General features: G+C 41.1%; 1 protein-coding gene across 3 annotated transcripts in view; it reads right to left on the bottom strand.

Annotated features, from left to right (window-relative positions):
- The window catches only part of PCYT1B (phosphate cytidylyltransferase 1B, choline), a 41,142-nt gene that overhangs the window by 14,280 nt on the left and 14,676 nt on the right, over positions 1–12,186 (bottom strand). For all 3 annotated transcript variants that reach the window (XM_071430372.1, XM_071430373.1, XM_071430371.1), the window contains exons 2-4: positions 5,050–5,149; positions 3,628–3,744; positions 305–456 (exon numbers count right to left, since the gene is read on the bottom strand). In XM_071430372.1, the coding sequence (XP_071286473.1) occupies positions 305–456; positions 3,628–3,744; positions 5,050–5,149 (369 nt within the window). The remainder of the gene's footprint in view (positions 1–304; positions 457–3,627; positions 3,745–5,049; positions 5,150–12,186) is intronic.

Here is a 12,186-nt window from a genome sequence, read left to right as displayed (position 1 = left end):
TAGGTGATAACTTTCCTGGTATACCATCTCCTTTTCTGAAAGTCAATTTATCAGTAATTTTTTCAGTGTTATTTTACCTTTCAAAAATCACAGTAGAGAAATCATCTCAGCATATTGAGAAAAAAAGGCAAAATAAACATCATGTTTTCTGACAGAGATGGAGGCAAGGAATGCTAGGTACCTAATTTCAGCAACTGGAACTAACTGAATAAAATAATTTGCTCCACTTAATAGAATTTCAGACTTGCTCATTCTCAACTGTCAGTCTACAAAGGGGAAGGGGGAGACAAGGGAACAAAGGTACCTTATGTTTTTCAAGGAACTCAGGTGTCAATGTCCAGGGTGCATCTCTGATGACCTCATCCACATAACGACAGTGTCTGAGGGCTTCGTATCGCTCCGTTTCATTCATCACAGTGAAGCCTTTGAATTTATGAGTTAAATCATCACTGCAAACTAAAATATAGAAGTATGAGCAAAATGGCTCCACATTCAGTAAAATTAGCATGACCAGGAGTTGATTGTTCTAGGTAAATCCATTAAACAGTTATTAGCTTAGCAATTTTTGGGGTGTTCTAGGGCATCTAAGAGTTCTGCTTGGAGTTGGCAGATACAACTGTGTAATAATGAGACAACCTTCTCTTTCTGGAGCTGCAGCCAGAGGCCAAGTATTGTATTTTAAGACACTTCAGGTGGCATCCTTTACATGCTAAGGTAAACCAATCCCACTCTTAAGTGGAGATTTCATGGGCTGTGATATTCCAGGGGTGATGGCCAATGCTTTGAAACCAAACAAACAACACAGCATGCTTTGTGAGCACAATCACAGAGTGCTCACTAACTTCAGGTATCACAAAATGGTCGAGGCAGGAAAACCACTTGACACCACCTAATCCAAACCCCCTCCTCCCAGCACAGTCAACTGCAGGTTGCTCAGGTTTCCAAAGATGGAGACCCCTCAGCCTCTCTGGGCCTCCACTTCCTGCTTTTTATTTTTATATAAACAACACTCTAAAAGGTAAATTTGCCAACAAAGCTCAAAATCACAGTGGGACAGTTTCTCATTAAATAAATCCTGATGGAAAACAAGTAATAGAAAACTTTATAGGAATCTGTCTCCAAGCTTAGCTTTGAGTTCAGCAGGTTTCACAGAAAGAAGAGTAAGCCTTGTGCCATGTTCAAATGGAAAGCTGCTGAAGGAAGCCCCAAGGAAAGGACTGGGAGAAGCCATATGCTCTAGTGAAATGAGCAGATTAAAGGTCCAGAAATCCTGCACCTTTAATTCTGGATGCACCAATACTTTGTCACATTGCTTTTAAAATGAGGGGCAGCAAGACCCACATTACCAGAGGACTGTAAAAGTTAGGTATTGTCTTTCTACCCACATAACATTGTGTAAAAACCAGTGACCTTCTCCACCACCACCTCTTTCCAACATTACATCTACAACAGTCATTTGACACCCCACATGGAATAATGTGATACCCGTTTATAGCTGGGTTGCCAGTGGTTGTCCTTCACCACAGGTCAAACCTGTGCCTTTGGATCTTTGTCTGTAAATGTACTTGACAAATGATAAATGTAACATTACCAGTGCCGCAGTGAAGTGTGAGAGCAGCCCTACAGTTGCTGCTTCTTTCTAATTTGAAAACATCAACCTATCAGGCAAGGTGCTGGCAAAGATACAGTCTTTTCTGAGATGTGAAATGGATGTTCTTGCTGTGATGGTCATTAAGGACTTTCAAAGTAGGAAAAATGTAGAAAGGCGTAGATAGCCCTGAAGCTTGTGCAAAATTCAAAGCCACATAATAACATACGTATGAATTTCAGCAAGCAAAATGCTACTCTGTCCTATTATGTCAGTTTTGATGCCCGCTGACAAGAAATTTAATGGTGATCAAAGCATTTTCAGGAGAAAAATCCCTTCAGAGACTGTACTTGTATTTATTTACAGCCTTTATGACATCTTTAGGCTACCCTCTCCTGGAAGAAAAAGTCTACTAAAATTATTGGGAAATAGTAATTTTTGCTTGAATTCTGAAGAAAGGTTTGATTTTATTTTCTGATTACTATTTGTTCATGTACAATGCAGACACAGTATCTTCCTTTGTACTTCTTTTGAATCTGTCATCCTGCTCTAATAACTGATTTGGGAAGGTATAAATGTCCATTTTAAAAAGAAAAGTGATCTTAGGTCTAAATAATTGTCTTCACAAGAAAAATAGAAGGGGCTTGTTGTGATGCCCACAAAGACATATGACACCGGTGCTTTTGCAGCACAAATTTTATGTGGGTGTGGGAAGGTGTCCATTTTTTAAACATGCTAACACACAGTGCCTTGCTGGGAGAAGGTGCTGATGAGTGCTGGCTGCTTTGTCCTTCACACCAAAAATAGGGGCAAAGTGAAGCTATGCCATGAATTTCAAAGGAGCCAGACTTTTTCCCCAAAGCTCCTTCTCTTATCTGGGGCAAGACCATATCCTTTGAAAACAACAACAAAATGAACATAACTTGCTTTTTTTTTTTAAACCTCACAGTCTTGTGCTTCCACTTGCTGCTTCTGCAAGTTGTCTGGCTCAGCAGGAAACCAGAGAATCCTTAATGTTTCCTTCCTAACAAAGGGACTTGTCCTTTACCTCACAGGAAGCTCCATGGGAATTGCCACATTTCATAAACTTGAGTAAAACTAAAATACGTGTTTATAAAGAGATTTTGGTTTTCCTCTGTGTTGGGTCTTTCCCCCCCACCCCCCGCCCCCGCAACTGTTTGGGACAAATATGCAAAATAATGCACCTTATAGTACCTGAAGGTTGCACTCATGTTCACTGTAAAGCATTTGAGCAGCTGAATGAAGGTTGCTGTGAAATGTTTCTGCGAGGAATATCTCAACCCTGGAGGGGCAAGGAAAATGGAACCAAACTGCACATTTATGAGGCTTCATGAGAGCAGGGCGTGCACAGCCAACTAGGTAGGAAAGAGCCACCCTCCAGTGACTCCTCTGGCACAGGCCAACTGCTGAACAGCTGTTAGCCAGGCACACACCAAGAAAAGAAGATATTCTTAGCCAAAAAAAAAAAAAAAAGGGATTAAGAAAGTAACCTGCCTGGGGACACCTGTGAACTGAAATGACATTCCACTCATGACCTACATTTGGGTCTTCAACGACAATGGGCCAGACTTAGCTTCTGTGATGATGCTGAAGGCTGGGTCTGGACCTGGCAGGCAGAGGTCATGGTCTGTGCCTGGCTGGCAAAGGGACTAATGAGCAAGAAATAAATAATGGTTGCTCTCATTCACTCATCTTCATCTTTGAACAATTTTGAGCAAATAACTGAAAAAGGTAAATTATTCATATGGAGCTATTTTAAGCTCAGAGCCATGCAGGCACCTGCTTTAACTAGAATGGGAATTGTGCCTGTGCTGCTGAGGGCAGAATTTGACTTTTACTTTAATTGATGCAATTGTAAGATGTAATTCAAGGCAAATCACCTATAGAAAGCCCCTGAGTGAAAGCAGCATTCAAGTCATAGTGTATAAACAGCTGGGGGTGGGAGCACAGCAATAACTTTCTGATAGTGAAGCAGCACAGAAGCAAAAATCCAGTGCAATAAATAACTCTGATCTTACCTCCTACTAATAAGTAGCTATTTGGGAATAGAGTTTTGGCTTGCATAAGAGCTCTAGCATGGCCAGCGTGGAAGAGGTCAAATATTCCATCTGCATACACTCTGACAGGTCTGTCAACTGTGGAAAAAGAAACACAACAGTGATTTTTCAGATCTCAAACAAGTTGCACTTAATTCTCCTGGATGGCATTTTGTTCCCAGATCAGATGATTGCACAGATTTACCCCAGTTCTGATATTCAAAAGCCCCACAGGTGAACCTGCAGTTTCTGATACTGCACATTACTTGTTCTTTGTACTCTCTGCTGTTTTCTCTCAGACTTACTCTAATTATTATCATCCATCATCCCCATATTCTAATTTAGCAAAAATGTCATCTTTCTACCTCATTCAGAGTTCCACCATATGTCTTGTTCTTTTCTCTCTGCCTTTCTAATCAGATATGCCTTATGGATTTTTCCCATCATTTCCCTTTCCTTCCCTCTTGCCTTGACTTTTTCCACAGCTTACTGCTGTAAAAATCAATTGCTTACCTCCTCTATGCAAACCTTTTACTTCACTTTTTCCAGACTTTCCCCAAGTTCTTCTCTCTAATGAGGCTATAACTTCTCTTTCTCATGCTATCACTCTTACAAATCTTTCTGTACAGCACCTTCAGCAGCAGCCTCCAGAATGAAAAAGGACTTGCTTTCTCAAATGACATGCTTTGCCACCTCCAAGCAAAAGCACAGTGGAGATGAAACCAACAGAGCTCAAACCTCCATGGACTGTGTTTCAGTGACAGCAGAGAGATGTCTCTGCAGTCAGGACATCCAAGGGTCCATGGGAGAGAGAGCACTGTTCCTTGCACAGCTGACTCTGGAAAGCTGCAGCTTGCTCCTATAATGTGGACATACTTTAAAAGCTTATTTTAAATAAGGAGAGTAAGTCAACAGAGCCTTTTAAAAAATAATCTCTTCAAATATGGGAGGGCTGAAGGATACATTTGGGACTTCATGTGAAATCATCCTGCTTCCCCAGTCCAATCACAGATGCCCAGACAAAGAAATTGGCAAGTAACCTTTAAGGCCACTGAAGGTCTGATGTGATCATCAGGAACATCAGTGAAAGAAAAGTTTTCCAGAGATGAGAATCCAGAAGGTAGCTACTACATAACACAATTTTCATACTGGCTGGAGTGGGCTGGCAAGCCCTCCTTCCAACCAACATCCACAAATACATCAAACTCTAACTTGAAATGTTTTTTCTTGTTGTTTTTCTAAGAGAACTGTAGTTGCTGGTTTCTTCTCCATTACCTGATAGCACTAGACATTAGGCTTTTGCTTTTGAGTAGAAGGCACAAATAACCATTAATTGATGTTTGTATGGAAGAAGCAGTGCTCTGGGAGTGCCCATGGCCTGTGGATGTAGCTCTCTCCACATACCTGGTGTTCCCCGGCGCGCTTGTGCAATGGTCAGCTTCTCATGGGGTGCTTGGCACTGACAGCTTGTTTCATCAGCGAATGGAGCAGGTGCCGTCAGAGTCTGGGAGGAGGAAAAAGCACAAAGAAATTAAATTTATTTTCACCACCAAGCAGTTATAAAAGAACCCTTTCATTCTGGCAGAATGCTGTAACCAGACTTCATGCCAGTTTGTTCTCTGGGGATTTTTGCTTTTTGGCCACCCCTGAGCACACACAATTCACACAAGGTACAATGGTGAGGAAAATAAAGCTTTTTAAACATGTCATGTGACTGAATTCTTTGTCTCTTGTTAGAGAAGCTTGGTCATGTTTGAGGTGGGTGAAGGCACACAATTTTTTTGTTTGCAGAACAAAGTCAGGTTGGATGGTGTGAGCAGCTTAACACTTCTCAGTGACTCTGAAGGCCTAAGGAAAAATGTATTCTGTTACCTGTAAGTAACAGCTGGAAAAACTACTTGGGACTTAGAAAGCTGCAAATGAGCCACCTCTTAACAAGCACCCTTTCCTGCCATTGGCATCAGTACAAATAATTGGGAGTGGAGGTTTTTTTGTTGTGGTTTTAGTCAGAATCTCCTATAATTTTGAGGAGCCATTCAAAATAAAGGCAAGGATGCAACCTTAAGTCCCATTTAACAAGAGCTGATTGAGCTGCAATTCCTTTCTGGTCTGACACATTCTGTAATAGTACTAAAACACTCTAACTGTGATCAGAGCACCACAAGGGTACTTTCTCTGAGGAGCTTATAACCTAAAGATACATGAGACAGTGTGAGGATGTGTGAAGACTGACGTGGCATTATCTGTCAGGAAACTTGATTACTGAATTTGTATTTTCTGCCCATGTCCATGTAGGAAGTTATCAGCCATCAGACCCTCAGGTATTTATTATCTGCCATATAGTCTGATAGGAAAAACAAACAGCTTCTACAGCTTTTGGCTTGAAATCTTTACAAAAACATAACTGAGTTTTGGTTCGCTTTGTTTTTGAGATGAAGTGGTGGTTGAGAAAAGCTGAAGGAAATCTGTCACTTTGGCTCCCCCATGATTTAACTGGGAGTTCATGGCTGTGCAGCTGTGGCTTGGTTGGGTTTTGACAGTGGCCATTTGATGTACAGCTGTCACACCAGTTTGAGTACCCATGGATGATCATAACAGCATCCATTTCTGCCTTTACACAGTTTTTCAGATTTTTGATGCTGAATGATTAATCACTGAGCATTTAGCATTCTTTAGTATCCCTGAGACACTTTAGGGCATGTCATGCCTAATTGCTGGCTGACCTCTGGGCTCACTGGTTTGTTGCATGGAAAGCTCAGACGACAGTAGTAAAACAACAACAAAGACTTAAAGATTCAGATCAAGTTCTTTCTGCTGATTTGCTATTCATTTTGTTTACTACAAGTAAGGCAATTTTATGTAGGTTTCCTTCTTTTCCTTTCTATTTTTCTTTCCTTATTTTTTTTCCCATACTCTCAAATGTTAAAGGAAATCATCATCATTAGCATCTTCATGATGAAAATCACAGCACCTCTGCATAGCCAAGGTTAAAAATGGAGAAACTATTACCAAGCCCAAGTTTCTGTCTGGGTTTCATGGAGGGGAACTGTTCATCAGGCCACCCATGCTGCACAGTGTAGAACATTACACATAATCATACAGTGCCAGCTCTTTCCTTTATTTTCTAAATACTGTCTTTTTGCTTCTGGCTTTGCTATTGCTGGGTGCTAATCTGTCTTTTTATCTCCAAGGAAAGTCAAGTTACACGGCAGCCCATACAGCCTGGTTCCTGCTGAGATAAAGAGGAAGGCAGAAATGTTAAAACAATAATGGCTATGGTCTGAGCCCTGCAACTGGTAATCAGCTCCTAGCTTGGCAGAGGTTGTTTCCTTGAAGGTTATTTGAAGAAAATAGACCTGGTTTGCAGGAAGATATCTCTTTTTCCCCCCAGGCAAACACAGTGGTGCTTTTCATCCATGTAACCACCTTTGTAACACTGAGATTTTTCTTTCAGTCTCTGCTCAATGGAGAACAACCTCTATCAGCTTCCCATCGGTCCAGCTTTTATAAATATTTGTCATTAAAGCTCACTTTACAGATCAGGGCTTAGAACCAGACCTGTCAATATTCCCTCTACTCTCTGATCTCACAGTTACTAGATATGAAAATACATCACATGCAATATATTAAAATCAGCCATATTCTGTCAAAACTGAACAGAGAAAAGCATAAACACCATGTGCTGACAGATGAAAGCTATAGCAATAGCTTCCAAATGACTACTCACTACTATTTTATCTGTCCTAGAAAAATTATTGCTAAGCTTAACAAAAACATCTTATGAGTAAAATGAGACCATTTGGTTTGTATAAAAGCCCATAAGAGAAAATATTTCAAGAAATTATTTAAACCCAGAAATAATTTATCAAACCTTTTCAATTTGTATATATAATTACTTGTATTCTTTCCAGTTTCTTGATGGTAAGAATTAGAATTGTGAGAAAACAGCAAGTAATGTATATAGCAGCTTTTCATTTTGGTTAATCCATTAAATTTCTTTGGAAGTTTGCTATAGTTTTGCCAACAATCATATGGTTAGACAAAGACTTTGTCTTTCTCTGATAGGTTTTCCGTTCATCTCTGCCTTCCTCATATTCTAGGCATTTACATTTTGCAATTACTCAAGCAAGGGAAATTAGCCTTGTATTTTGGACCAAGGTAAGCTACTGAGACCTGCATCATCCTGTAGTAATACGTGAGAGAAAGCTTATCACATGTCACAAATGGAGAAGTCATTGCTATACTAGGACTTATTAATGATATTTACTTCAGAAGATGATAAAAAGCTCTTGCAATAAGAGTACTGTTTCCTGGAAATTAAGACACAGCATTAAGTAAAATGAGGGTACAGGAAATCATCATATTTGGTAACCCTTGCATATCTGAAGCTGTTCATTCTATGAGAAGTTTAAATAGTGTCTTACTTGCTTTCTAGGAAATTTGCAAAAGAACTGAATGATACTCAGTAAACATCAGAACACTAAAAGATGTAAGGTGGATAATGGGGGCTTTCCCAGCAAGCACCTCACAGCCCCACATGCACCAGCAATGTCTTTGTAACCCACAGCTCTATCTGGTGAGAAGACCACAGTGTGGTTGGCATCCCTGAGCTGGCTCTGGGGCCAGGACACTTCATGAAGAAACCCCACAAGACAGCTAGAAGCACCTTATTTTCAGGTGCATCTTGAAGCTGCCTTTTTATTATCTCTCTTCACAGTCTCTTAAGTTACTGTAGCCCTTTAACTTAGCTCCTAGGAATAAGATAAACACTCATGCTTGTCTTTCTAATGATTAAAAGGAAAGTTGATGGTGATTTGTAGAGAAAGAGGAGTCCTGAAATAACAAGGTCAAGGACACAAGCACCTCCACACGCTCTCTTTTGATTACAGCCTGTTGTGTTATTGCTTGCTTGCTTCTCTGTGTTTGGTAGTTGAGCTGGGTTTTTTACACAGAAGCAAGGAAGACAGAAACATTCTTTTAAGTAGGTAAATGTAGACCCATCCAAGACATAATGCACCTGTCTTTATACCTCTGCCTGCAGGGTGACTGCAGGAAATACATCTAATGGAAGGGACTACTCCTTTTTTTTTTTAATTCATGCAACTACAGTACCTTCTCTCCTCCTCTTGGTGAAGTTGCATTGTCATCTAAGATTTTGCCATCAACAAAGATCAATGAAATTTCCAATGGTGAACCAGTACAGCTACAGAGGCAACACTTGATAAAGCAGTCTGGGCCTGTGCTTATGAAAGAATGAAACTGGCAGGGAAATTCTGTGGGAGGTCTGATGCTGTAACCACCTTCTGTCTCAGAGGCAGGATTTAAAACAGGTAAGTGATTTCACTGGAACAAATAACGTGGGTAAGGTCTACTCATATGAGGAACAATTATTTTGGGAACCTGCTCCTGATGTTGGGAAACAAGAATTACAGAGCAAGAAACAATGACATCAGTTCAAGGAATATTTAAGAAAAAGCCCAATCAAAACTATTGAAAAGTAAGTATATGTGCCAAGTTTCTGAGGTATGAACACTTTTTGTAAGTGGAAAGGCCATGTTAAGGACTACCAAGGTCTTCTCTTAAAGGTTCAGGGAGCAAACACTGTCAAAAAGGAAAACTATGTTGTCTCCTACCTCTTTGGGTCAGTAACCTAAATTTATGAGCATTTAAGTTGTAATTGAATGTTACTGGTGGTTGTCTCCTAGTAAACTTTTTACAAACTATTCTACTATCAATGCCAGTATAGAAAAAAGTCTATCCTCTTCTCTCAGACTTCTGCTGACTCAGGAAGGTGGATGTAAACTAAAATATGGCAAACTAACCTCATAGGAACAGTAACTTCAGCATTCTGTTTGCAAACATTTCAAATTAACTTTGTTGCTCTTTCTGGGCTTAATCTTCAATCAAATATACTTTGCTCATCATTAGTATTAAGTAATTATTAAGTGCAAGATGTAATTACAAATTGAAGATACTGCAGAAGAAAAGCAGCTTCCACTGCCTTCTCAAGAAGCATAATGATGTATATATGTAGATATTCATAGATTATGAAACTAGAACAACTATTACGTAATTGAGTGTAATATTTGCAAAAGGCCAAAGAATTTTGTGACAAGATTCCTGCATGACAGCCATGACTTCTGACTGAACTGGAACACATTATTTAAAAAACAAAATCATCCTACCTAGAGGTAGGATGGGCCCCAAGTTAAGCAGAGTTGAAGTGAAAGAGTTGCCAATGAAGCACCTCAACCTCCATGAACACCAGCTAGAAGTGAAATGTGACCCTTGGGAAGTCTTCCACCTGAGCCTGCTCCCCTGGCACAGCCAGAAGGAGATGGAAGGAGCTCTGCATGCCAGTGATCCAGGCAGGACTCACTGGAAGAGCAAACTGCAGCAAGGGCACTGTGCAGCCCCTAAGCCTGGATGTTCTCCTGTCCTGATGGCTGCAGACAGGAAAGCTGTCAGACATCCCAGCACCAAGGAGGGATACAGAGCAATCCAGGATAAAGAAGCTTGTGGCTCCTTCAAAGGAGCACCAGTTGACAATCATCAGCCTGCAGACACCATCACCAAGAACCAAACTGGAGCATTTGCAACTCAATGCCCAGTGGCAACTGCCTGCTGGCCCAGGAGGAATGCTGGAAGTTGGCCATGGTCAACAGACCAGAGCCATGTAACCATTGCTCTAATGCCACTCTGTGTTTTACTGATCAATTCAGTGGAGACAACATCAGCTCCTGTGTTTTGAATGTCTATTACACATTTCTTTTTACTTGTACTGTATAAAATCACAGAATCATGAAGGTTGGAAAAGAGCTTTAAAAGAGCTTTATCCACTCCAACCCAGCACTACCACTGTAACCCCTAAACCACCAAAACACAACACCCAGTGCCAAATCCAGATGCCTCTTGAGCACCTCCAGGGATGGCGACTCCACACATCCCTGGGCAACCTATTTTAATGTCTGACCACCTTAACACTGAAAAAATAAAATTTCTAATATCTAATCTGAATCCCCTCTGTCTCAGCTGAAGGCCATTTCCTCTGGTGCACTCACTGTAGGCATAGCAGAAGGGAGCAGCTCCCACCTCACCACAGCCTCCTTTTGGGCAGCTGGAGAGAGCAATGAGCTTCCCCCTGAGCCTCCTCAAGAGTACACAAACCCAGCTCCCTCAGTCACTCCTCACAGGACACGTTCCAGACCCTTCGCAACCCTCACTGCCCTTCTCTGGACACACTCCAGCACCTCAGTATCTTTTTTGAAGTGAGGGGCCCAGAACTGGACACAGTACTCGAGGTGTGGCCTCACCATTGTTGAGTAAGGGTGACAATCACTGCCCTGCTCCTGCTGCCACACTCCTGCTGACACAGGCCAGGTGCCATTGGCCTTCTTGGCCACCTGGGCACACGCTGGCTCATTGTCAGCTGGCTGGTGACCAGCAACCCCAGGTTCCTTTCTGCTGGGCAGCTCTCAAGCCACTCCTCCCCCAGCCTGTAATGCTGCATGGGGTTGCTGTGACCCAAGTGCAGGGCAGGGCACTTTCCCTTACTGAGCTCCTGCAACTGTCCTCAGCCCATTAATGAGTCTGTCTAGGTCCCTCTGTAAATCCTTCCTACCCTCAAGCAGAACAACCCTCCTACCTCACATAGTGTCATCTGCAAATTCACCTGATATATGGCTAAAAGAATCCAACTCTGCTCTAACACAGGCAAGGGTTAATCTTCTGAAAGCAACTCAATTATATTGCTAAACTATTGGGTGAATTTGGCCAAATAATCAATCTCTACTTATGCTTCTTTACAGAGATACTTTACATTTATCAATTATTTAATGTCAGACATAGAACAGCATTTTGTATAAACCATTACTCAGAAACAGAGCTACGAAGTAGCAAAAAAAACCCAAACATTTTTTTCCTCCTGCACAGGAGACACATACTCTGCAGTTCCTCAGCTGTCAGCAGAAAAACTCTGGGAAGATCTATTTTCCCATAGGGAGGGTGATGGGCTTCTTTACAAGATCCCTGATTCATCCAGTGCCTTTCAAGAGGTTTTCACCTTATACCATCTGTTTGTATGTGTGTAAAACAGGGAAGCAGATTACATGGAAACAAAGGACACACTGGGACAGACAGTTATGGCTGTAGTGAATGTCTGTGCATGATTGTGGATGTGTGAGTATACACTACACATAGTCTTGCCTGTGTAGTCAATCTGCCTCCTAATTCTGTATTTCTTCTGCTCCATATCCACGCATGTGCTGAGTTCTTTTTACACTTTATACATATGTTATATTATAATGTTGTCTATGCTCCTGAGGAGGGAGCAGAGAGAATCTATTTACAGTATTTTTCCACTCCTTTTTAAAGGTATGATACAAACCTTTGTTGTAATGGCAACAGCACAGTTTAAGAACTTGGCAATATTCTCCTAATAAAACCTGTTTCTAAAATATCATTGCATTTCAAGCAGAGAATGCAATATATAGAATGTAGTGTTTTCTCCCTGTATTTATGAGTGATTTCTGATTCTTGAAA

Source organism: Agelaius tricolor, unplaced genomic scaffold, assembly GCF_023055355.1.
Source record: "Agelaius tricolor isolate 1412-34295 unplaced genomic scaffold, bAgeTri1.0.p SCAF_7, whole genome shotgun sequence".
NCBI classification, from domain to species: domain Eukaryota; kingdom Metazoa; phylum Chordata; class Aves; order Passeriformes; family Icteridae; genus Agelaius; species Agelaius tricolor.
This window is presented reverse-complemented; position numbering and strand designations above follow the sequence as displayed.